Here is a 25,828-nt window from a genome sequence, read left to right on the forward strand (position 1 = left end):
CCTCATGTTGATACCAGGCAAGACACTGGAAAAGATCACGAAGGAACTGGTCTGCAAACTCTAATGGTCAACATGGATTTATCAAAACCAAGTCATGCTAAACTTATCTGATCTCCTTTTTTGATAATCAATGGCTCTCTTGAACAAGGGGTTTTCCCGGATAACCTAAAAGAGGCAAGGGTCCGTCCCTTGTTGAAGAAGCCCAACCTGGACCCTATGACCCTTGCCAATTATTGTCCCGTCTCTAATCTTCCATTCTTAGGTAAGGTGATAGAGCGGGCTGTATTGGGACAATTGCAGCAATTTTTGGATGACACAGCCGGCCTGGACCCTTTCCAGTCAGGTTTTCACCCGGGTCATGGGACGGAGACGGTCCTGGTTGCTATTACAGATTAACTTCGTCGTCAGTCTGATAGCTGCGGATCGGCGCTTCTGGTACTTCTCGATCTTACCGCAGCGTTTGACACCGTTGACTATGATTTAATGCTCCACTGTCTTGCCATGTCCGGAGTTTGCGGTCAGGCCCTCAATTGGTTCAATTCATTCCTCCGAAACCGGAGTCAGTGCGTGGAATATATGGACCAAGTCTCCGAAAGTTCCCCCCTCCTATGCGGGGTCCCCCAAAGTGCAATTCTCTCCCCTCTTCTTTTCAACATCTACGTTAGACCCCTTGCCAGTTTGGCTCGGAGATTCGGCCTGGACTGCTATCAATATGCGGACGACACCCAACTCCTGTTGCGCTTGGAGCCTGGAGTAACGTCAATACCTGACAATTTCACCTTATGCCTGGAGGCTTTGTCGAACTGGCTACGTGCTAGCAGACTGAAGGTGAATCCGGCGAAGACTGAGATCCTGTGGCATGGCCGCCCGAGAGGTCCAACCCGTCCGTTACCTCCCTTTGTGGCGCTGCTCTATCTCCATCGCCTACCGTTACGAGCCTAGGTGTCGTTTTGGATTCGCAGCTGACGATGGAGGCTCAGGTCGCTGTGCCAGCAAACAGGCCTTTATCATCTACGACAAGTGAGGCAACTGGCACCTTACCTGTCGGACGAGGCTCTGGCAACAGTCATCCATGCCACGGTCACATCTAGGCTGGACTATTGCAACGCCTTGTACGTTGGCCTTCCTCTTTCTATGACCCGAAAGCTCCGTATTGTCCAGAATGCTGCAGCCAGGTTACTCACAAAAGCGCCCATGAAATGCCGTATAACACCAGTGCTGCGGCAATTGAGTATCGTGGTTTCTATAAGATGCTGGTCCTGACCTTTAAAACTTTATATGGCCAGGGTCCATTGTATCTTGGAGACCGTCTCTCCTTCTCATAGAATCATAGAATCAAAGAGTTGGAAGAGATCTCATGGGCCATCCAGTCCAACCCCATTCTGCCAAGAAGCAGGAATATTGCATTCAAATCACCCCCGACAGATGGCCATCCAGCCTCTGTTTAAAAGCTTCCAAAGAAGGAGCCTCCACCACACTCCGGGGCAGAGAGTTCCACTGCTGAACGGCTCTCACAGTCAGGAAGTTCTTCCTCATGTTCAGATGGAATCTCCTCTCTTGTTGTTTAAAGCCATTGTTCCGCGTCCTGGTCTCCAGGGAAGCAGAAAACAAGCTTGCTCCCTCCTCCTCCTCCCTGTGGCTTCCTCTCACATATTTATACATGGCTATCATATCCCCTCTCAGCCTTCTCTTCTTCAGGCTAAACATGCCCAGCTCGTTAAGCCGCTCCTCATAGGGCTTGTTCTCCAGACCTTTTATCATTTTAGTCGCTCTCCTCTGGACACATTCCAGCTTGTCCCATCATCGGAGGTCGCCACAACCATCCCAACGCAATTTGCTCTATTTACCGGGTCCTAGGGAAGTGCACTTGGAAAGTACCAGACACAGATGGGCCTTCTCTATTTCTGCCCCTGCCTTATGGAATTCCTTGCCTCCCTATTTGAGATGAGCCATGCGTGACTTAGGGCATTTTATCCCAGCACTTAAGACCTGGCTTTTTACTAGAGCATTTGACCCATGTTAATTTTAATATTTGTATGTATGTGTTTTATCCTGTATAATTTCTGCAATGTAAATTGCCTGGAGCATCTTGGATGGAGGGCGATTAATAAGTAATTTAAGATGATGATAGTGGATGGAGCGTACCTGGATTTCAGGAAGGCCTTCCTTTGACAAGGTCCCTCATGACTTTATGCAAAAACAATGTGGGCAAGGCAAAACTAGGTGCATCTGTAATTGGTTAATCGAATGAACCCATAGAGTGATTCTCCCCAATGCTTCCTCTTCATCTTGGAAAGAAGTGATGAGTGGAGTGCCATCAGCAGGGTTCCGTCCTGGGCCCGGTCCTCTTCAGGATCTTGACTCGTGACTTAGATGAAGGGCCAAAAGGCAGAGATCATCAAGTTTGCAGATGGGACCAAATTGGAAGGGAGAGCCAATACTTCAGAAGACAGGAGCAGAATTCAAAATGATCTTTACAGATTAGAGAGATGATTGGCCAAAACTAACAAAATGAAGTTCAACAGGGACAAATGCAAGAGACTCCACTTTGGCAGAAAAAACGAAATGCAAAGAGACAGAATGGGGAGCGATGCCTGGCTCGACAGCAGGATGTGTGAAAAAGATCTTGGAGTCCTTGTGGGGAGGAAGGCAAACAAGAGCCAGGAATGTCATGCAGCACCAAAAAAAAGCCAGTGGGATTTTGGGCTGCATAAATAGGAGTCTAGTGCCTAGGTCCAGGGAAGTCATGCTCCCTTTCTATTCTGTCTTGGTCAGACCACATCTGGCATCACACTGTGTTCAATTCTGGGCACCGCAATTGAAGGGAAAGGTTGACTTTAATCTGGAATGTGTCTAGAGCAGTGGTTCTCAACCTGGGGTCCCCAGATGTTTTTGGCCTACAACTCCCAGAAATCCCAGCTAGTTTACCAGCTACTAGGATTTCTGGGAGTTGTAGGCCAAAAACATCTGGGGACCCCAGGTTGAGAACCACTGGTCTAGAGGAAGAGAGCGACTCAAGGGATCAAGGGTCTGGAGAACAAGCCCTATGAGGAGTGGCTTAAAGAGCTGGGCATGTTTAGCCTCCAGAAGAGAAGTCTGAGAAGAGACATGAGGGCCATGCATAAATATGTGAGGGGAAGTCAAAGGGAGGGGGGAGCAACCTTATTTTCTGCTTCCCTGGAGACTAGGACGCAATTGAACAATGGCTTCAAACTACAGGAAAGAAAGGAGATTCCACCTGAACCTGAGGAAGAACTTCCTGACTGTGAGAGCTGTTCAGCAGTGGAACTCTCTTCCCTCGTGTGTGGTGGAGGCTCCTTCTTTGGAGGCTTTGAAAGCAGAGGCTGAATGGCCATCTGTCAGGGGTGCTTTGAATGCAATTTTCCTGCTTCTTGGCAGAATGGGGTTGGACTGGATGGGCCGCAGGTCTCTTTCCAAGTCCAGGATTCTAAGTGCAACTCATCCTCAGAGCTGAATGTCACTTATCCTCCTTTTCTCCTCTTTTACTTTCAGTCCCAGCAGATCACCCCTCAGCTTGCCCTCCAAGTCCTCCTTCAGTTTGACAAAGCTATCAATTCTGCGTTGGCACAGCGGGTCAGAAACAGGGTCAATTTCAGGGTAAGGAAGCTGAATTTGTTCTGAATCTAACCTTCATTTCATATGTATCTTATAGGGCTGGGTAACCACGGAAAAATTTGTTTCTAAACTCAATTCGTTTCCAGAGGGCGCTAGCGTTTTCAAATTCTAAATACTTCCGAAATTTTGAGATTTCAAAATTTCATTATTTACGAAATTTCGTTAATTTCGAATCGATTCGTTAATTGCGGACGCGATTGCGCAATATGCTAAAAAAACCTCCAAACGGGACAGGGGGAACTTCTGAAGCTTCCCTCTCCCTCTGTTGTTGACTGTTGGTGTGATAAAACAAACAACAACTATAAAACTTGCACCAGACATGCGAAAATAATTATGAAAAAATTACGAAATAATTACGAAACAATAACGAAATAAATTGAAAAAATTGTTTCGAATCTAATTTACTCCTCACGCTATTCCTGCATGGCTCAATATCGGATCGTAAGCTAATTTAAATACGAATTAATAACGAATTACAAAATTAACGAACGAAACCGCCCAGCCCTAGTATCTTAGTCATTTGCTGCTCTTTCTCCTTTGACTACCACAAGGTGGCACTGTAAGAACTGTAGGCTGTCAGGGAGATTTATTTGTCGTGTCAGGACAACCAGTGAAATTATATTACATTTCTAACAGAACAAAGCAAGCAAACAGGCAAAATACAAAACTTGTGAGTTTGGTAGTTGATCAAATGTCCCTTGACCAGTATCTGGCCACTTGATCAGGTCAGGGAGATGCTTTGGGGGCATGAATGTTCAGGACACCTTTCCAGAGAGGAACGAATGCCTTTTCCCATTTGCTGAGGCATTCTCTTTCTCTCTCTTACCCAAAGGGCTCTCTCAACACATACCGGTTTTGCGACAACGTCTGGACCTTCGTATTAAATGATGTCGAATTCCGAGAGGTCACCGAGCTGGTGAAAGTGGACAAGGTGAAAATCGTGGCCTGCGATGGGAAAAGTAAGTGGTGGACTTTGGTCTGCGAGCAAAAAGATGCGGTTGCTGTTGGCCAACGTGTTGGCTTTGACTTGGAGCAGCCTTCAGGCACATCTTGTTCTCTGTATTTATTTATTTATTTATTTATTTATTTACAACATTTATATACCATTCTTCTCACCCCGAAGGGGACTCAGAACGGCTTACAAGATATATGTACATACAATATATTATATTATTAGCATAGTACAAAATCAGTATTAAATATTACTATATTGTACTATACCATTATATTGTAATAATATTAGTAATATAAATATATAATTATAATATATTATTATTATTATTAGTATTATATTGCATTACATTATAATTTTATAAATATTATATGTATATTTATTTATGGCATTTATATCATCATCATCATCATCACTTTATTTCTTAATTAGTCGCTCTCCACCAAGGTGCTCCGAGCGACTTACAATTTAAAACAGTTTATACACAATATAAAACATTCAATATAAAAACATTCAATATAAAAACATTCAACATAAAACATTCAGCAGTGACTATGGCAAAATTTGATCCGGTTACTTAAATGCACAACCAAACAGCCAAGTCTTGTTGCCCTTCTCACCCCGAAGGGGACACAGAGCGGCTTACAAAATATATTTTAATACAATATAGAATATTAATACAATATATTATATTATTTGCATAGTACAATATCAGTATTATATATTACTATATTGCACTATACCATTATAGAATCATAGAATCAAAGAGTTGGAAGAGACCTCATGGGCCATCATCCAGTCCAACCCCATTCTGCCAAGAAGCAGGAATATTGCATTCAAATCACCCCTGACAGATGGCCACCCAGCCTCTGTTTAAAAGCTTCCAAACAAGGAGCCTCCACCACACTCCGGGGCAGAGAGTTCCACTGCTGAACGGCTCTCACAGTTGGGAAGTTCTTCCTCATGTTCAGAGGGAATCTCCTTTCCTGTAGTTTGAAGCCATTGCTCCACGTCCTAGTCTCCAGGGAGGCAGAAAACAAGCTTGCTCCCTCCTCCTCCCTGTGGCTTCCTCTCACATATTTATACATGGCTATCATATCTCCTCGCAACCTTCCCTTCTTCAGGCTGAACATGCCCAGCTCCTTAAGCCGCTCCTCATAGGGCTTGTTCTCCAGACCCTTGATCATTTTAGTCTCCCTCCTCTGGACACATTCCAGCTTAGAGTCAATATCTCTCTTGAATTGTGGTGCCCAGAATTGGACACAGTATTCCAGGTGTGGTCTAACCAAAGCGGAATAGAGCACGGGGAGCAGGACTTCCCTAGATCTAGACACTAGTCTCCTCTTGATGCTGGCCAAACTCCCATTGGCTTTTTTTGCTGCCACATCACATTGTTGGCTCATGTTTAACTTGTTGTCCACGAGGATAATATTATTAGTAATATTTCATGTAATTGAAATATATAATTATAATAGTGTATTATTACAATTGTAGATAATAATAGAAAATGTAGAATATTGGTCTGTCTTTCTCACCCCAAAGCATGTCCTGAAAACACAGAGGCCAGCTGGCTTGATCCTGGATTTCCAGTTTCCTTTCTCTACAGGAGAAAAGTTTCCTTTTCTCTTCCCTGTTAAATGTGTGCATGGCTTGCATCTCACTGTCTTTTCCCTGCAGGAGTGGGATTCGGTTCTCTGTCCACTTCCTGCTTTTCTGTCTAGCTAGAAATGATGAATTCCTCACCTCTGTCTGCTTTTTTTTTTCTAGCCTCCTTTCCCTTTGAAAGCCTAAATTTTGGCAGAGGGATAAAAGTTGCAAAGTAAATACAGCACAGTTGGCATAGTGCTGCTCTGAATTGTGTGGGTTCTTGGGCAATATTTGCCTAAGGAACACAAGAGGAGCATTATAGTGGCAGGTTTAGCCAATCTGTCGGTGTCGGCATTGGCTCTGACGCCTCACCATCATGTCTTCTCCAGGCAGAATCCAACACCGTGAGACATGCGAGTCCCAAAGGGCTTGGAGTCATGGCATCTTATAGCTCAGGCATGGGCAAACTTGGGGCTGCATGGTGGGCTGGAGCAGGATGGGGGGGCGGAGTGAGGGGGTTCTCCCCAAGTACCCTCTCTGCCCTTTCCTCCCTTTCTTCTTCTCTTTCGGAGGCATACAGTGAAGGAAAGATGGAAAATGTTTGGATGCCAAAAGGGTTGGCCTTGGTCAGGATGAGATGGTGGATAGGAGAGAAAAAGTGTATCCGGTCCTTCCTGGAGGGTCGTTCCCAGATGGTGAAGCTGGGAGATGCCTGCTCCGACCCCTGGCCTTTGACCTGTGGGGTCCCGCAAGGCTCTATTTTGTCTCCCATGCTTTTTAACATCTACATGAAACCGCTGGGAGAGGTCATCCAGAGTTTTGGAGTTAGGTGCCATCTCTATTACTCATTTCCACCTAATTCCAAGGAGGCCTCTCGGGTGCTGGACGAGTGCCTGGCTGCTGTGTCTATCTGGATGAGGAGGAACAAGCTGAAGATCAATCCCGACAAGACAGAGGTCCTCCTGGTCGATCGTAAACCAGATCGGGGTATAGGGTGGCAACCTGTGCTGGACGGGGTTACACTCCCTCTGAAGCCACAGGTCCGCAGTTTGGGAGTCCTCTTGGATTCATCGTTCACACTTGTGGCTCAGGCGTCGGCGGTGTCCGGGAGGGCTTTGGCACAGCTAAGACTTGTGCGCCAGCTAAGACCATACCTCGCAAAGGTTCAATTGGCTGGGGTGGTCAATGCCTTGGTCACCTCTAGATTGGATTACTGTAATGCGCTCTACGTGGGGCTGCCCTTGAACATGTCTCGGAAATTTCAACTGGCCCAATGGTCGGCAGCCAGGTTGTTAACTGGTGCTCCTTACAGAGAGGTCAACCCTCCTGTTTAAGGAGCTCCATTGGCTGCCGTTCATCTTCCGGTCCCAATTCAAGGTGCAGGTGCTCACCTACAAAGCCCTAAACGGTTTGGGACCCGCCTACCTGCATGACCGCATCTCCACATATGAACCCACACGATCCCTTCGATCACCTGGAGAGGCCCTGCTCACAATCCCACCTGCGTCACAAGCACGTTTGGTGGGGATGAGGGACAGGGCCTTCTCTGTGGTGGCCCCCCAATTCTGGAACTCTCTCCCCAAGGACATTAGACAAGCCCCAACGTTGGCAGTCTTTAGGAAGAGCCTGAAGACTTGGCTGTTCCAGTGTGCCTTTCCAGAATAGGAAACTGCTAGCACCATGTCCCAAATGCACTTTGTTAGAGATTTAGGATTGTCTGCACATTGCACCTACCTCCAAAACCTCTATATTTCACCTGTCATGTCCACCACTTTTAAATCTTGTTCATTACATTGGCCCGGCCTTTAGGTTTTAAATGCGTCATGGTGTCATTGTTTTTAGTGTTTTATTTTTTGCTTGATGTTTATTGTTTGCTTTATGAGTTTTATTGCTGTATTGTTATGTTGTTGTTTTCTAGGCGGTCTTGGCCTTTGCATCGAGTCCTTCTGGAGATGTTAGCGGGGTATAAATAAAGATAATAATAATAATAATAATAATAATAATAATAATAATAATGTGGGCCATTGTAGCCTCAGCTCGGCCTCCTCCCTCCTACAAAGGTTTGCTTGAACCATTGGAGATAAGGTGTTGAAGTCCCATCTTGTGGCAAATGTGTACCCATTTGCACTAAGTAGCCCGTTCTTCTTTCAAGCTTTCCTGAGTCGGCCGCCCATCAGATAGTACACGCGGAAGCCTTCCTCTCTGATAAGCCAGGATTTCCCCATAACGTCCTGTTCCTTCGTTCTGAGCAAATCATGAGCGAACTTTGCCCAGGAAAATCCTTCATGTGTCAATATTCATAAAACACTCCGCCTTGACCGATGTCGGAATAACGGATGCAGACAGACGGAACAATGTGCCATAAAAGTGTGCACACGGAGGGAAAGTAACACCGGGAAGATCTAAAACTATACAATGCAACTGTAAACAAATTCAGAAGTGCATTATCATGAGCAGGACATGTGACCAGGATATGCAATATTAACAAGTTTTCTATTAACAATTTAGCTGCTGATATCAAATTAGAAACCAGTTCTTTCTCCTCTTGTAAGGGAATTATATTATCACTAGCGGCCCCCTGCCACGCGTTGCTGTGGCCCAGCCTGGTGATCTGGAAAATAAAGTAATGAGAAAATGTTGGTTTCTAATATATGTAATAATAATAATAAATAATAATAACACTTTATTTGTACCCCACTACCATCTCCCCAAGGGACTCGGTGCGGCTTACATGAGGCCGAGCCCAAATACAACAATACAAGCAATAATAACAACAATACAAGCAATTAAAATAAAAACATGGACAATAAAATAATGAAACATTAACACTAAGACAACACACAATTAAAACTGTGGGAAGGCCAAATGTAAAATTAAAATTGAAAATAATGCTGGAACAAGGGCGAAAAAAGTGATGGCCGCAAGAAGGTCCTCCCTTGTGCATGTGGCAGGGCTCAGGTTGCATTGCAGCAGGTGGTCAGTGGTTTGCTCTTCTCTCCACTCGCATGTCGTGGATTCCACTTTGTAGCCCCATTTCTTGAGGTTGGCTCTACATCTCATGGTGCCCGAGCGCAGTCTGTTCAGCGCCTTCCAAGTCGCCCCGTCTTCTGTATGCCCAGGGGGGAGTCTGTCATTGGGTATGAGATTCTGGGTTTGAGCCTGCCACTTTTGGACTGTCGCTTGCTGAGGTGTTCCAGAGAGTGTCTCCATAGATCTTAGAGAACTATTTCTTGATTTAAGTCGTTGACGTGCTGGCTGATACCCAAACAGAGGGTGAGCTGGAGAGGTCTCTGGCTTGATCCTTTCAGTATTGGCTGCCACTTCCTGGCGGATGTCAGGCGGTGCAATACTGGCTAAACAGTGTAATTTCTCCAGTGGTGTAGGGCGCAGACACCCCGTGATAATGCGGGATGTCTCATTAAGAGCCACATCCACCGTTTTAGCGTGCTGAGATGTGTTCCACACTGGGAATGCATACTCAGCAGCAGAGTAGCATAGCGCAGGGGCAGATGTCTTCACTGTATCTGGTTGTGATCCCCAGGTTGTGTCAGTCAGCTTTCGTATGATTATTTCTAGCACCCACTTTTTGCTTGATGTCCAGGCAGTGCTTCTTGTAGGTCAGAGCACGGTCCAAAGTGACTCCCAGGTATTTGGGTGCGCTGCAATGCTCCAGTGGGGTTCCTTCCCAGGTAATCCTCAGAGCTCGGGATGCTTGTCTGTTCTTGAGATGAAAGGCACATGTCTGTGTTTTAGATGGATTAGGGATCAGTTGGTTTTCCCTGTAGTAGGCAGTAAGAGCACCTAGAGCTTTGGAGAGCTTCTGTTCAACCATCTCAAAGCTCCCTGCTTGAGCAGTAATGGCACGATCATCAGCATAGATGAAGCTCTCTGTCCCTTCTGGCAGTGGCTGGTCATTTGTGTAGATGTTGAACCTGGATGGAGCAAGCACGCTCCCCTGAGGCAGGCCGTTCTTCTGTTTCCGCCATCTGCTTCTCTGGCCCTGGAACTCAACAAAAAAGCTCCTGTTTTGTAGCAGGTTTCCTATGAGGCGGGTGAGGTGGTCGTCCTTTGTGATATTATACATTTTTCTCAGGAGGAGGCGGCGGTTCACAGTATCATAAGAAATACAATATGTATAAGTGGATAAAAGGTGTGTAATAGAGTTATATGTAGCATAAGTTGTAATGGAAATTTAAAAATAATGATAAGAAATATGATTAAAGATGTTTTTGATGTTTATTTACTGTTAGGTTGTATATAATACGACATACACTTTTGTCTTGTTGTTGTTCATTCGTTCAGTCGTCTCCGACTCTTTGTGACCTCATGGACAAGCCCACGCCAGAGCTCCCTGTCGGCCGTCACCACCCCCAGGGTCTCCTTCAAGGTCAGTCCAGTCACTTCAAGGATGCCATCCATCCACCTTGCCCTTGGTCGGCCCCTCTTCCTTTTGCCTTCCACTTTCCCCCGCATCATTCCCTTCTCTAGGCTTTGCTGTCTCCTCATGATGTGGCCAAAGGACTTCAACTTTGTCTCTAGTCTCCTTCCCTCCAGTGAGCAGCCGGGCTTTATTTCCTGGAGGATGGACTGGTTGGATCTTCTCGCAGTCCAAGGCACTCTCAGCACTTTCCTCCAACACCACAGCTCAAAAGCATCGATCTTCCTTCGCTCCGCCTTCCCTAAGGTCCAGCTCTCACATCCGTAGGTGACTACAGGGAAGACCATGGCTTGGACTAGGCAGTGGATCTTTGTGGCCAGTCTGATGTCTCTACTCTTGACTATTTTATCGAGACTGGACATTGCTCTCCTCCCAAGAAGGAAGTGTCTTCTGATTTCCTGGCCACAGTCTGCGTCTGCAGTCATCTTTGCGCCTAGAAATACAAACCCTGTCACGGCCTCCACATTTTCTCCCTCTATTTCCCAGTTGTCAATCATTCTTGTTGCCATAATCTTGGTTTTTTTTATGTTTAGCTGCAACCCGGCTTTTGCGCTTTCTTCTTTCACCTTGATTAGAAGGCTCCTCAGCTCCTCTTCGCTTTCGGCCATCAGAGTGGTGTCATCTGCATATCTGAGGTTGTTAATGTTTCTTCCAGCCATTTTCACCCCAGCCTTGCACATCCTCGCATGATGTGTTCTGCATACAAGTTGAAAAGGTTGGGTGAGAGGATGCAGCCTTGCCGTACGCCTTTCCCAATCTTGAACCCGTCTCCTGTTCCGTGGTCAGTTCTGACTGTTGCTCCTTGGTCCTGGTACAGATCCCTCAGGAGAGAGGGAAGGGGGCTTGGGATGCCCATCCCACCAAGAACTTGCCACCATTTATTATGATCCACACAGTCAAAGGCTTTAGAATAGTCAATGAAGCAGAAGTAGATGTTTTTCTGAAACTCCCTGCCTTTCTCCATTCTCCAGCATCCGGATATTGGCAATCTGGTCTCTCGTTCCTCTGCCTTTTCTAAACCCAGCTTGAACATCTGGCCACTCTCGCTCCATGTATTGCTGAAGTCTTCCTTGCAAGATCTTGAGCATTCCCTTACTGGCATGAGAAATAAGGGCCACTGGACGGAAGTTGGAGCAGTCTTTCGCATTTCCCTTTTTTGGTATGGGGATATAAGTTCATTTTTTCCAGTCTGATGGCCATTTTGTCTAAGATACTGTAAAAAGAGAGAAGAATGTATGCTTACACATTTTGTTGGACAAATTTATAAATAAAATCTTAAATAATAATTTATTTATTTATTTCGGGCATTTCTACCCCGCCCTTCTCAACCCCCGAGGGGGGACTCAGGGCGGCTTACAAAGACACAATTCGATGCCAGCATAAACATAACAATGGATAAAACATGTAAACAGCAATTATAACAATTAAAACAGTCAGTATATACATCAAAATCAATAAAAACAATCTAATGCTCAGCGTTCGCCATCTCAGAGTCCGTAAATTCATTCCACATTGTCAAGTACTATTGATTCTGGTCATCATTGTCCTTATCTAACCGCCAGATTGCCTGAAAGCCTGGTCCCACAACCATGTTTTTAATTTCCTTCTGAAAGAGAGGAGGGATGTCAGTGACCTAATTTCCCCGGGGAGTGAATTCCACAGGTGAGGGGCCACCACCGAGAAGGCCCTGCTCCTCGTCCCCACCAATCTCACTTGTGATAGAGGTGGGGTCATAGAATCATAGAATCAAAGAGTTGGAAGAGACCTCCTGGGCCATCCAGTCCAACCCCATTCTGCCAAGAAGCAGGAATATTGCATTCAAATCACCCCTGACAAATGGCCATCCAGCCTCTGCTTAAAAGCTTCCAAAGAAGGAGCCTCCACCACACTCCGGGGCAGAGAGTTCCACTGCTGAACGGCTCTCACAGTCAGGAAGTTCTTCCTCATGTTCAGATGGAATCTCCTCTCTTGTAGTTTGAAGTCATTGTTCCCTTGCGTCCTAGTCTCCAAGGAAGCAGAAAGGAAGCTTGCTCCCTCCTCCCTGTGGCTTCCTCTCACATATTTCTACATGGCTATCATATCTCCTCTCAGCCTTCTCTTCTTCAGGCTAAACATGCCCAGTTCCCTAAGCCGCTCCTCATAGGGCTTGTTCTCCAGACCCTTGATCATTTCAGTCGCCCTCCTCTGGACACATTCCAGCTTGTCAAGATCTCTCTTGAATTGTGCTGCCCAGAATTGGACACAATATTCCAGGTGTGGTCTAACCAAAGCAGAATAGAGCATGGGGAGCATTACTTCCTTAGATCTAGACACTATGCTCCTCTTGATGCAGGCCAAAATCCCATTGGCTTTTTTTGCCGCCACATCACATTGTTGGCTCATGTTTAACTTGTTGTCCACAAGGACTCCAAGATCTTTTTCACACGTACTGCTCTCGAGCCAGGCATTGTCCCCCATTCTGTTTCTTTGCATTTCGTTTTTTCTGCCAAAGTGGAGTAGCTTACATTTGTCACTGTTGAACTTCATTTTGTTAGTTTTGGCCATTCATCTCTCTAATCTGTCAAGATCGTTTTGAATTCTGCTCCTGTCCTCTGGACTATTGGCTATCCCTCCCAATTTGGTGTCGTCTGCAAACTTGAGGGAGGGATGTCAATGACATAATTTCCCCAGGGAGTGAATTCCACGGGTGAGGGGCCACCACCGAGAAGGCCCTGCTCCTCGTCCCCACCAATCTCACTTGTGATAAAGGTGGAGTCGAGAGCAGGGCCTCCCCAGAGGATCTCAGACTCCGAGGTGGGACGTAAAAGGAGATGCGTTCGAACAGGTATGCTGGGCCGGAAACGTATAGGGTTTTGTAGGTCAAAACCAGCACTTTGAATTGTGCTCGGAACTGGATAATAACAAATAAATAATGAGGGGGGGGGGGAGAAAAAACCCCCAAGTTTTCTAACCTGGCCTTTCCCAGTGTTGTCTCCTAATGCCTTGTCCTCCCTGTTTGACAGATACCGGTTCCAACGCTGCCGAGTGACGAGAGAGGCGAGCCTCCGCACCAGCCTTGTTGCCCTTCCTGGAAAATGGCGCTGCCAGAGACTGTGACGATCACTGTTTTTAAGTAAGCAAAGCATGAGGGATCCACGCCGGAACGCCTTGTGGGACTGCCTTGGCGAGAAGGTCTCTTGAGCCCACTTCCTAGGGGCAAAGGATCTTGCTTTTTTTAAAAGGGGGAAAGAGAGAACGGGGCGGGAGGGGAGGGGTGGGTGGGATGAGGACATAACAAACTCCGTTGTTTTGGGGGTCCATCCAGGTCATGTCAATAAACCTTATTTAAAACTTTTGAATGAGCATTCCTTAATTCAGCATCTGGGGGCAGAGGGGAGAGCATGTTGAATGTTGGGTTGCTGAGAGTTTTTCAAGCTGCCTGGCCATCTTCCAGAAGCATTCTCTCCTGACATTTCTCCCACATCTATGGCAGGTATCCTCAGAGGTTGTGAGGACTGTGTCAATAAAATCCGGCCTCAGTGCAACTGCGATGAAAACAGAATGCATAGTATATTGTCGAAGGCTTTCATGGCTGGAGTCACTGGGTTGTTACAGGTTTTTTCGGGCTATGAGGAGCGGCTTAAGGAGCTGGGCATGTTTAGCCTGAAGAAGAGAAGGCTGAGAGGAGATATGATAGCCATGTATAAATATGTGAGAGGAAGCCACAGGGAGGAGGGAGCAGATCAAGGGTCTGGAGAACAAGCCCTATGAGGAGCGGCTTAAGGAGCTGGGCATGTTTAGCCTGAAGAAGAGAAGGCTGAGAGATGATAGCCATGTATAAATATGTGAGAGGAAGCTACAAGGAGGAGGGAGCAAGCTTGTTTTCTGCTTCCCTGGAGACTAGAACGCAAGGGAACAATAGCTTCAAACTACAAGAGAGGAGATTCCATCTAAACATGAGGAAGAACTTCCTGACTGTGAGAGCCGTTCAGCAGTGGAACTCTCTGCCCCGGAGGGAGTGTGGTGGAGGCTCCTTCTTTGGAAGCTTTTAAACAGAGGCTGGATGGCCATCTGTCAGGGGTGATTTGAATGCAATATTTCTGCTTCTTGGCAGAATGGGGTTGGACTGGATGGCCCAGGAGGTCTCTTCCAACTCTTTGATTCTATCATTCTCCCACATCTATGGCAAGTATCCTCAGAGGTTGTGAGGCATGTGTCAATAAAATTCGGCCTCAGTGCAACTGCGATGAAAACAGAGTGCACAGTGTATTGTCGAAAGCTTTCATGGCTGGAGTCCCTGTGTTGTTATAGGTTTTTTCGGGCTATATGACCATGTTCTAGAGGCATTCTCTCCTGACATTTCGCCTGCATCTATGGGAACCATCCTCAGAGATTGTGACATGTGTTGGAACTAGGAAAGCGGGTTTATATATCTGTGGAATGACCAGGGTGGGACAAAGAACTCTTGACCAGAAAGGAAGAAACCATGAAAATGAACAAAATCTGGCTACCAGTATTTAAAAACTCAAAAATTACAACAGCAAAACAACAGAGAGTAAACAATCAGGCACATCAAATCACCTCTCAAAGAAAGATTCCCACAGGCACTTCCAAGCCATTAAATGCTAATCAAGGTGGTCAGTTGAAACATTCACATCTAGTTCCAGCAGACAAAAGTCCTTTGTCCCACCCCGGTCATTCCACAGATATATAAACCCCTTTTCCTACTTCCAACAGACCTCACTACCTCTGAGGATGCTTGCCATAGAGGCAGGCGAAACGTCAGGAGAAAATGCCTCTAGAACATGGCCATATAGCCCGGAAAACCTACAACAACCCAAAGAACTCTTGTCTGTTGGAGCTAGATGAGAATGTTTCAACTGACCACCTTGATTAGCATTTGATGGCCTGGCAGTTTTTTGGTGTGGCTTGTTAGTGCCTGGGGGAATCTTTTGTTGAGAGGTGATTAGCTGTCCCTGATTGTTTCCTCTCTGTTGTAATTTTAGAGTTTTTTAATACTGGTAGCCAAATGTTGTTCATTTTCATGGTTTCCTCCTTTCTATTCAAGTTGTCCACATGCTTGTGGATTTCAATGGCTTCTCTGTGTAGCCTGACATGGTGGTTGTGAAAGTGGTCCAGCATTTCTGTGTTCTCAAATAATATGCTGTTTCCAGGTTGTTTTGTATTGATGTTGTTGTTTTGTATTGATGTCGTTCACCACTTTGAGTCGCCTGAGGGCTGAGAAAAGCAGTATAGAAATAAAGTAAATAAATAAATAGGTTCACCAGATGCTCTGCTATGACTGACTTCTCTGGTTGAAGTAGTCTGCAGTGCCTTTTATGTTCCTTGATTCGTGTTTGGGCAACACTGCGTTTGGGGGTCCCTATGTAGCTAATCACCTCTCAACAAAAGATTGCCCCAGGCACTAACAAGCCACACCAAACAACTGCCAGGCCATCAAATGCTAATAAAGGTGGTCAGTTTATTTATTTATTTATTTATTTATTACTGTGCTTATATACCGCTATTTCTCAGCCTAAATCGGCGACTCAACGCAGTTTACAGCATTACAAAAAACAACAATATTCAGTTTAAAAGCATAAAAACACATATACAATACAAGTTATTGGGCCACCAATAACAATCCAAATGCATCTCTTCACTACAATCGCAATCCAATTTCATTGTCCATGAGTCCAGTCCTTAATCGTCAAAGTTCATTGCACCGGGTTAACCGAATGCTTGCTCAAACATCCATGTCTTCAATCTTTTTCGAAACACCATCAGCGAGGGGGCTGATCTTACCTCTATGGGGAGGGTGTTCCAAAGCCGAGGGGCCACCACAGAAAAGGCCCTGTCTCTCGTCCCCGCCAGCCGCACCTGTGAAGCTGGCGGGATAGAGAGCAGGGCCTCCCCAGAAGATCTAAGGGTCCTGGCGGGCTGATAGGCCGAGATACGTTCGGATAGATAAGTTGGGCCAGAACCGTTTAGGGCTTTAAAGGCCAACGCCAGCACTTTGAATTGAGCCCGGTAGCAGATCGGCAGCCAGTGGAGCTGGTGCAGCAGAGGAGTTGTATGCTCCCTGCGCTCCGCTCCTGTTAGTATCATGGCTGCCACCCGTTGGACTAATTGAAGCTTCCGGGCCGTCTTCAAAGGCAACCCCACGTAGAGAGCGTTGCAGTAGTCAAGACGGGATGTAACCAGAGCGTGGACAGTTGAAACATTCCCACCTAGTTCCAGCAAACAAGAGTCCTTTGTCCCACGCTGGTCATTCCACAGATATATAAACCCTTTTGCCTAGTTCCAACAGCCCTCACTACCTCTGAGGATGTTTGCCGTAGATGCAGGCGAAACGTCAGGAGAGAATGCCTCTAGACCATGGCCATATAGCCCGAAAAAACCTATAACAACCCAGGTTTGAAAAAAATTTACTGTGAAAATCGGAACTGACTTTAGAATCGAACCACCATCTGAAACGAGTTTCAAACCATTTTTTGTGGATCAACCAAGCCTACAAATTATATTTACTTCTCTCGCTGGGACTGAGACAGATATCAGGAGGGCTACAAGGCCAAGAACAAGCCACAAGAGAAAAGACAAAGACCCACCCAGAGGAAAGGGGTTCTTCCCATACGTCAAGGGAACCAGTGACCACATAAGGAAGCTAACAAATAGCCAACTCCTGTAGGGAAAAGGTTTGCAAGGCTAAAGCACAAAACGAGCTCAGGCTTGCCAGGGACATTAAAAACAATGAAAAGAGCTTCTTGTGTGAGTAGAAAAAGGAAGTTCAAGGAGGCGATAGGGCCTCTTCGAGGAGAAGATGGGGCAATGGTGACAGGGGATAGGGAAAAGGCAGAGCTACTCAATGCCTTCTTTGCCTCGGACTTCTCACAAAAAGAAGTCATCTTCAACCTCAGCAAGATGGTGTGGATGAAGGATTAGAGGACATCCAACCCCAAATTGGGAAACAAGTCATACAGGAATACCTGGCCGCTCTCAATGAGTTCAAGTCCCCTTTCAGGGCCAGATCAACTACACCCAAAAGTATTGAAGGAACGAGTGGAAGTCATTTCGGAACCATTGGCAACCATCTTTGAGAGTTCTTGGAGAACGGGAGAAGTTCCAGCAGATTGGAGGAGGGCCAAGGTGGTCCCAATCTTCAAGAAGGGAAAAAAGGATGACCCAAACAATGACCAATGTCCGGTCAGCCTCACGTCGATACCAGGCAAGATTCTGGAAAAGATGGTCAAGGAAGTGGTCTGCAAACACTTAGAAACAAATGCGGTCATCGCTAATAGTCAACATGGATTTATCAAAAACAAGTCATGCCAGACTCATCTGATCTCTTTTTTCGATAGAGTTACAAGCTGGGTAGATGCGGGGAATGCCGTGGATGTAGTGTACCTGGATTTCAGGAAGGCCTTCTCTGACAAGGTCCCCCATGACCTTCTGGCAAGGAAACCAGTCCAAGGTGGGCAAGGCAAAACTACGGTGAGGTGGATCTGGAATTGGTTAAATGGACGAACCCAGAGGGTGATTCTCCCCAAGGCTTCCTCTTCATCCTGGAAAGAAGTGATGAGCAATGCCACAAGCAGGGTTTCCTCCTGGGCCCGGTCCTGTTCAACATCTTTATTAATGACTGAGATGAAGGGCGAGAAGGCAGGATCATCAAGTTTGCAGACGACACCAAATTGGGAGGGAGAGCCAATACTCCAGAGGACAGGAGCAGGATTCAAAACAATCTTGATGGATTAGAGAGATGGGCCAAAATTAACAAAATGAAGTTCAACAGGGACAAATGCAAGATACTCCACTTTGGCAGGAAAAACAAAATGCAAAGATATAGAATGGGGGACAATGCCTGGATTGAGAGCAGTATGTGTGAAAAAGATCTTGGAGTCCTTGTGGACAACAAGTTAAACATGAGCCAACAATGTGATGTGGCAGCAAAAAAAGCCAATGGGATTTTGGCCTGCATCAAGAGGAGCGTAGTGTCTAGATCTAGGGAAGTCATGCTCCCCATGCTCTATTCCACCTTGGTTAGACCACACCTGGAGTATTGTGTACAATTCTGGGCACCACAATTCAAGAGAGATATTGACAAGCTGGAATGTGTCCAGAGGAGGGCGACTAAAATGATCAAGGGTCTGGAGAACAAGCCCTATGAGGAGCGGCTTAGGGAACTGGGCATGTTTAGCCTGAAGAAGAGAAGGCTGAGAGGAGACATGATAGCCATGTATAAATATGTGAGAGGAAGCCACAGGGAGGAGGGAGCAAGCTTGTTTTCTGCTTCCTTGGAGACTAGGACGCGGAACAAGGGCTTCAAACTACAAGAGAGGAGATTCCATATGAACATTAGGAAGAACTTCCTGACTGTGAGAGCCGTTCAGCAGTGGAACTCTCTGCCCCGGAGTGTGGTGGAGGCTCCTTGTTTGGAAGCTTTTAAACAGAGGCTGGATGGCCATCTGTCAGGGATGGTTTGAATGCAATATTCCTGCTTCTTGGCAGAATAGGGTTGGGCTGGATGGCCCAGGAGGTCTCTTCCAACTCTTTGATTCTATGCTTCTATGCCATTGATTAGTGGCTGATCGACTGGGATGGATAGCTTCCCATTAGTGGCTCTTGAACAAAGATGCAGGAGCCGGGGGAGTATCATGGAATCCTGGAATTGATGACTTGGAAGAGACACCCAAGGACCATCCAATCCAAAGAAACCCCAATCAAAGCCCCTCCCAACAGATGGCCATCCAGCCTCTGCTTAAAAACCTACAGAAAAGGAGACTCCACCAGACTCTCAAGCAGCGTACTCTATGGTTAAACACCTCTGACCAATCATGAAGTTGTTCTCAGCGTTTATATGGAGCCTATTTTCCTGCCATTGGAATCCATGGCTCCCCTTTCTTCTCAGTGTGACCTCTTTTCCAGTATTGAAACGTGGCGCTCATGTCCCTTCTCGGTCTTCTTTTCTCCAGACTCAACACACTCACTGTTCCTCATAGGGCTTGTTTCCCATACCTTTGGTCATGTTTGTGACCCATTCCAGCTTAGAGTCAATAACTTTGCCCAGAACAGGACCCAGGTTCATTCCAGGTCAGAAGCAGAAGACAGTAGGGCTGGGACTTCTCTCAGTCTAGAGTTTGGAGGAGGAGCGAAGCGTGGTACCCCTCAGTATGGTTTGTGGAGCCCCAAGGGCTCGGCGGAGCACACTTTAATGATGATGATGATGATAACAACAACAACTGTGGCACAGCTGGCTGGGAGTCCGCTGCTGTTGGGGTTCTGTCTGGGCCTGAGCTTTCTGAACCTGAGTTTACTCAGGACGAGGAGGATGATGGGTTACAGATTTCTGAACATGTTCCAATTAGTGAGGCAGTTGAAGCAGACAGTGTTGATTCAGAAGAAGAGACGGCATTTCTGTTCCCCAGAGAAAAGAATGTGGCTTTAGATAAAGATAGTGAAACTTCAGAGCTCCAGGTGCAGGCTCATTCTGGGAGCTCCGGGCCTCTTGGTTCCTAGGGTGACCAGGCCCGGCAGGGTGAAGATAATGAGCTAACCAGCCTTGAAGACAGTGGAGATTTGATTAGAGAGAACCGTTTGCAATTAAGAGTTCGGAGAAACACACGCCTTGCCAACAAGCGTGAAGCTAGAGGTCAACGTAATGCTTTCATGTTGGGGAAGCTTATTTAATGATCTAGTCGAAGGGCATCCTCTGTCAGTCCAATGTTGCTTCTAACCTGTTAACTTCTGTGAAATTACCTTGGCTTTTGCATAAAGCTTCTGACTCTTTGGGACTTTGATTTTGATCCTGATTTTTGGAGACTTCGTCTTGCTGCCATGGACTTATGCTTAACCAATGCTAAAGGACTATGCTTCATGTTATTTGCCTTTGGAACCTGGGAATTTTGCCTTTGCATTTAAGACTCTGTATTGCTAATTGAACTTTACTTCTTCATTTCTCTGTTTGGATTTTGCTTTTTCTCAATAAACTACAAAACCTACAGCCTTGGTGTGTGGTGGTGTCTTGGGCAAAGTGAATCTATCCTGAGTTGCGACAGCTTCATTAAGATCATTACTGACAGAAAGGTCATGAGTTTGAAGCCAGCCTGGGTCAGAGTGAGCTTCCAAGCAAATTATGTAGCTTGCTGTCGACCCGAAAGACAGTTGCATCTGTCAATTAGGAAATTTAGGTACTGCTTATGCAGGGAGGCAAATTTAACTAATATACAATGCCATAAAACTCTCCAGCAAGCATGCAAAGAATGGGGAAGTACTTCATTAATGTCACAAAAAGGTGGTGAAGCAACAGCTCCCCTGGTGGACAGAACACCCTCAATAAAAGCTGGAATGTTAAATAACCTTTGAGTGTCTGTCTATATATGTTGTATGTCTATGGCAGCGGTTCTCAACCTGGGGGTCGCGACCCAGAGGGGGGTCAGCTGGACATTTTGGAGGGGTCGCAAGGCCGCCTCCGTTGGCCCCGTCCCAAGGGCGTGGGCCAGGCGAGGACTCCTTCACGCGAGGCCCCCTCGGCTGCCCCACGCCCCCACCAGATGGCAAGAGGGTGAGGCAGGCGAGGCAGGTTTCAAGTCAGAGTGAAAAGTGCCCACATGATGTGGGACTGAGAGCAGCCCAGCAGCACCAGGAGGAGGAGGAGCAACAGCAGAAGCAGCTTAGGTAATTCATCACACTATTTATTAGAAAAAGACAGTCTTTACTTTTGTTTTTATAAATACTCCCATTCTCTGTATATAGATGAACTACATCTCCCAAACTCAAGGTCAATGCCCACCAAACCCTTCCAGTATTTTCTGTTGGTCATATGATTCTGTGTGACAAGTTTGGTTCAATTCCATCGTTAGTTGAGTTCAGAATGCTCTTTGATAAATCCCAGCAACTACAACTCCTAAATGACAAAATCAACCCCCCGCAACCCCACCAGAATTCAAATTTGGACGTATCAGATATTAGTGCCAAATTTGGTCCCGTGAATGAAAATACATCCTGCATATCAGATATTTATTCATAATAGTAGCAAAATCACAGTTATGAAGTATCAACAAAAATAATTTTATGGTTGGGGGTCGCCACAACATGAGGAACTGTATTAAGGGGTCGCGGCATTAGGAAGGTTGAGAACCACTGGTCTATGGCATTGAATGTTTGCCATGTCTATATACATTGTAATCCGCCCTGAGTCCCCTATGGGGTGAGAAGGGCGGAATATAAATAAGAAACAAAGATGGCAGGGACCTAACAGAAGCTGAAGAGATCAAGAGAAGGTGGCGAGACTATACAGAAGATCTGTATAGGAAGGATAATAATATCGAGGATAGTTTTGACGGTGTGGTGAGTGAATTAGAACCAGACATCCTGAGGAGTGAGGTTGAATGGGCCTTAAGAAGCATTGCTAACAACAAGGCAGCAGGAGATGACAGGATCCCAGTTGCACTGTTTAAAATCTTAAAAGATGATGCTGTCAAGGTGATGCATGCCATATGCCAGCAAATATGGAAAACACAAGAATGGCCATCAGACTGGAAATAATCAACTTATATCCCCATACCAAAAAAGGGAAATGCGAAAGACTGCTCCAACTTCCGTACAGTGGCCCTTATTTCTCATCATGCCAGGAAGGGAATGCTCAAGATCCTGCAAGGAAGACTCCAGCAAGACATGGAGAGAGAGTGGCCAGACGTTCAAGCTGGGTTTAGAAAAGGCAGAGGAACAAGAGACCAGATTGCCAATATCCGGAGGCTGGAGAATGGAGAAAGGCAGGGCGTTTCAGAAAAACATCTACTTCTGCTTCATTGACTATTCTAAAGCCTTTGACTGTGTGGATCATCATAAATTGGTGGGATGGGCATCCCAAGCCCCCTTCCCTCTCTCCTGAGGAATCTGTACAAGGACCAAGGAGCAACAGTCAGAACTGACCACAGAACAACAGACTGGTTCAAGATTGGGAAAGGCGTCCGGCAAGGCTGCATACTCTCACCCAACCTTTTTAACTTGTATGCAGAACACATCAAGCGAGGATGTACGGGGCTAGATGAATGCAAGGCTGGGGTGGAAATGGCTGGAAGAAACAATAACGACCTCAGATATGCAGATGACACCACTCTGATGGCCGAAAGCGAGGAGGAGCTGAGGAGCCTTCTCATCAAGGTGAAAGAAGAAAGCGCAAAAGCTGGGTTGCAGCTAAACATCAAAAAAACCAAGATTATGGCAACAAGAATGATTGACAACTGGGAAATAGAGGGAGAAAACGTGGAGGCCATGACAGACTTTGTATTTCCAGGCGCAAAGATGACTGCAGATGCAGACTGTGGCCAGGAAATCAGAAGACGCTTCCTTCTTGGGAGGAGAACAATGTCCAGTCTCAATAAAATAGTAAAGAGTAGAGACATCAGACTGGCAACCAAGATCCATTGCCTAGTCAAAGCCATGGTCTTCCCTGTAGTCACCTACGGATGTGAGAGTTGGACCTTCGGGAAGGCTGAGCCAAGGAAGATGGATGCTTTTGAGCTGTGGTGCTGGAGGAAAGTGCTGAGAGTCCCTTGGACAGCGAGAAGATCCAACCATTCCATCCTCCAGGAAATAAAGCCCGAATACTCATTGGAGGGAAGGAGACCAGAGACCAAGATGAAGTCCTTTGGCCACATCATGAGGAGACAGCAAAGCCTAGAGAAGGGAATGATGCTGGGGAAAGTGGAAGGTAAAAAGAAGAGGGGCCGACCAAGGGCAAGATGGATGGATGGCATCCTTGAAGTGACTGGACTGACCTTGAGGGAGCTGGGGGTGGTGACAGCCGACAGGGAACTCTGGCGTGGGCTGGTCCATGAGGTCACGAAGAGTCAGAGATGACTGAACGAATGAACAACAACAAATAAATAAATAAAATAGATAGACAATATATCAGTTTCAGAGCTGCTTTCTACCTGCCATTGTAATCTCAGTCAGGCGCAATCAAACCGATGACGCTCAGGGACAGATAGAGATCTTGAAGGGAATGTGAAACCCAAGTCTGCCGTCTCCAAAACATCCTGAAAACACAAATCTGGTGTTCTGACATTCCTGAATCTGACCCCAGCGGGGCCACGGTATGCTGCTTGGATCTCATTTCTGCAGAAAGAGGCAAAAGTGAGCAAACCACATTCCGGTTTGTTTATATATTCAGATGGTCATCTCGGTTCCATTTCTTGCGTCAAATAGCCTCTGCCACGTCCTCCTCTTTCTGCCGCACCCTGTAAGAGCCTGGGAATGGGAGAGAATGCGGGGCTAGATCAGTGGTTCTCAACCTTCCTCATGCCGTGACCCCTTAAAACATTTCCTCATGTTGTGGGGACCCCCAACCATAACATTAATTTTGTTCATAACTTTAATTTTGCTTTTGGGATCAAGTCTGTGTTTTAGATGGGTTGGGGATCAGCTGGTTTTCCCTGTAATAGGCAGTGAGAGCACCTAGAGCTTCAGAAAGCTTCTGCTCTACCACCTCAAAGCTCCCTGCTTGAGCGGTAATGGCACGATCATCAGCATAGATGAATCTCTCAGTCCCTTCTGGCAGTGGCTGGTCATTTGTGTAAATGTTGAACATGGATGGAGCAAGCACGCTCCCTTGAGGCAGGACGTTCTGTTTCCGCCGTCTGCTTCTCTGGCCCTGGAATTCAACAAAAAAGCTCCTGTTTTGTAACAGGTTTCCTATGAGGCGGGTGAGGTGGTAGTCCTTTGTGATATTATACACAACCTGGGGATCACAACCAGATACAGTGAAGACATCTGCCCTTGCGCTGTGCTACTCTGCTGCTGAGTATGCATGCCCAGTGTGGAACACATCTCACCACACTAAAACAGTGGATGTGGCTCTTCATGAGACATGCTGCATTATCACGGGGTGTCTGCGCCCTACACCACTGGAGAAATTACACTGCTTAGCCGGTATTGCACCACCTGACATCCGCCGGGAAGTAGCAGCCAATAGTGAAAGGACCAAGGCAGAGACATCTCCAGCTCACCCCATGTTTGGGTATCAGCCAGCACGTCAATGACTTATCAAGACATAGTTTTCTAAGATTTACAAAGACACTCTCTGGAACACCTCAGCAAGCGAGAGTCCAAAAGTGGCAGGCTCAAACCCAGAACCTCAACCAATGGCTGAGACCAAATGAGAGACTCCCCCCTGGGCACACAGAGGACTGGGCGACTTGGAAGGCGCTGAACAGACTGCGCTCTGGCACCACGAGATGCAGAGCCAACCTCAAGGAATGGGGCCACAAAGTGGAGTCCACGACATGCGAGTGTGGAGAAGAGCTAACCACTGACCACCTGCTGCAATGCAACCTGAGCCCTGCCACATGCTCAACGGAGGACCTCCTTGCGGCAACACCAGAGGCACTCCAAGTGGCCAGATACTGGTCAAAGGACATTTAATCAACTACCAAGCTTGCAAACTTTGTGTTTTGTCTGTTTGTTTGTTTGTTTTGTTCTGTTAGAAATGTAATACAGGGTTAGTCAGAATAGGCCAATAAGAAAATTAATTGTATGTATGTTTGGCCTATTCATTTTGACTAACCCTGTACAATTGTCTGGTTTCCCCTGACACGATAAATAAACAAGGACAAATGGAAGGTACTTCACTTAGGTAGAAAAAAAATGAAATGCAAAGATACAGGATGGATGGCGCCTGGCTCCACAACTATCCATGTGAAAAGGATCTTGGGAGTCTTTGTAGACAACAAGTTAAACATGTGCCAAGAGTGTGATGCAGCAGCTTAAAAAGCCAATGGGATTTTGGACTGCAAAGAAAGGAGTATAGTATCCAGATCAAGGGAAGTCTGATCTAAGCCATTTATAAAGATCCTGAACAGGACATGTCTCTTTTGAGTCCATGTTGACTTTGAGTAATCACAGCATTCCTTTCTAAGCGATTGCAGGCTGCCTCCTTCATGATCTTCTCCAGGATCTTTCCTGGTATAGACGTCAGGCTGAGTGGATGGCAATAGAATCATCGAATCCTAGAGTTGGAAGAGACCTCCTGGGCCATCCAGTCCAACCCCATTCTGCCAAGAAGCAGGAATATTGCATTCAAATCACCCCTGACAGATGGCCATCCAGCCCCTGTTTAAAAGCTTCCAGAGAAGGAGCCTCCACCACACAGGGGCAGAGAGTTCCACTGCTGAACGGCTCTCGCAGTCAGGAAGTTCTTCCTCATGTTCAGATGGAATCTCCTTGTGAAGTAGTGA

At 46.3% G+C, this 25,828-nt stretch overlaps 1 protein-coding gene across 1 annotated transcript in view; it reads left to right on the forward strand.

Annotated features, from left to right (window-relative positions):
- The window catches only part of GTF2A2 (general transcription factor IIA subunit 2), a 19,669-nt gene extending 5,722 nt beyond the window's left edge, over positions 1-13,947 (forward strand). Inside the window, exons 3-5 of the mRNA XM_060755797.2 lie at positions 3,514-3,618; positions 4,469-4,595; positions 13,616-13,947. Of these exons, the coding sequence (XP_060611780.1) occupies positions 3,514-3,618; positions 4,469-4,595; positions 13,616-13,641 (258 nt within the window). The 3' untranslated portion in view covers positions 13,642-13,947. The remainder of the gene's footprint in view (positions 1-3,513; positions 3,619-4,468; positions 4,596-13,615) is intronic.
- The last annotated feature ends 11,881 nt before the right edge of the window (positions 13,948-25,828 follow it).

This window comes from Anolis sagrei, chromosome 9, assembly GCF_037176765.1.
Source record: "Anolis sagrei isolate rAnoSag1 chromosome 9, rAnoSag1.mat, whole genome shotgun sequence".
NCBI lineage: Eukaryota > Metazoa > Chordata > Lepidosauria > Squamata > Dactyloidae > Anolis > Anolis sagrei.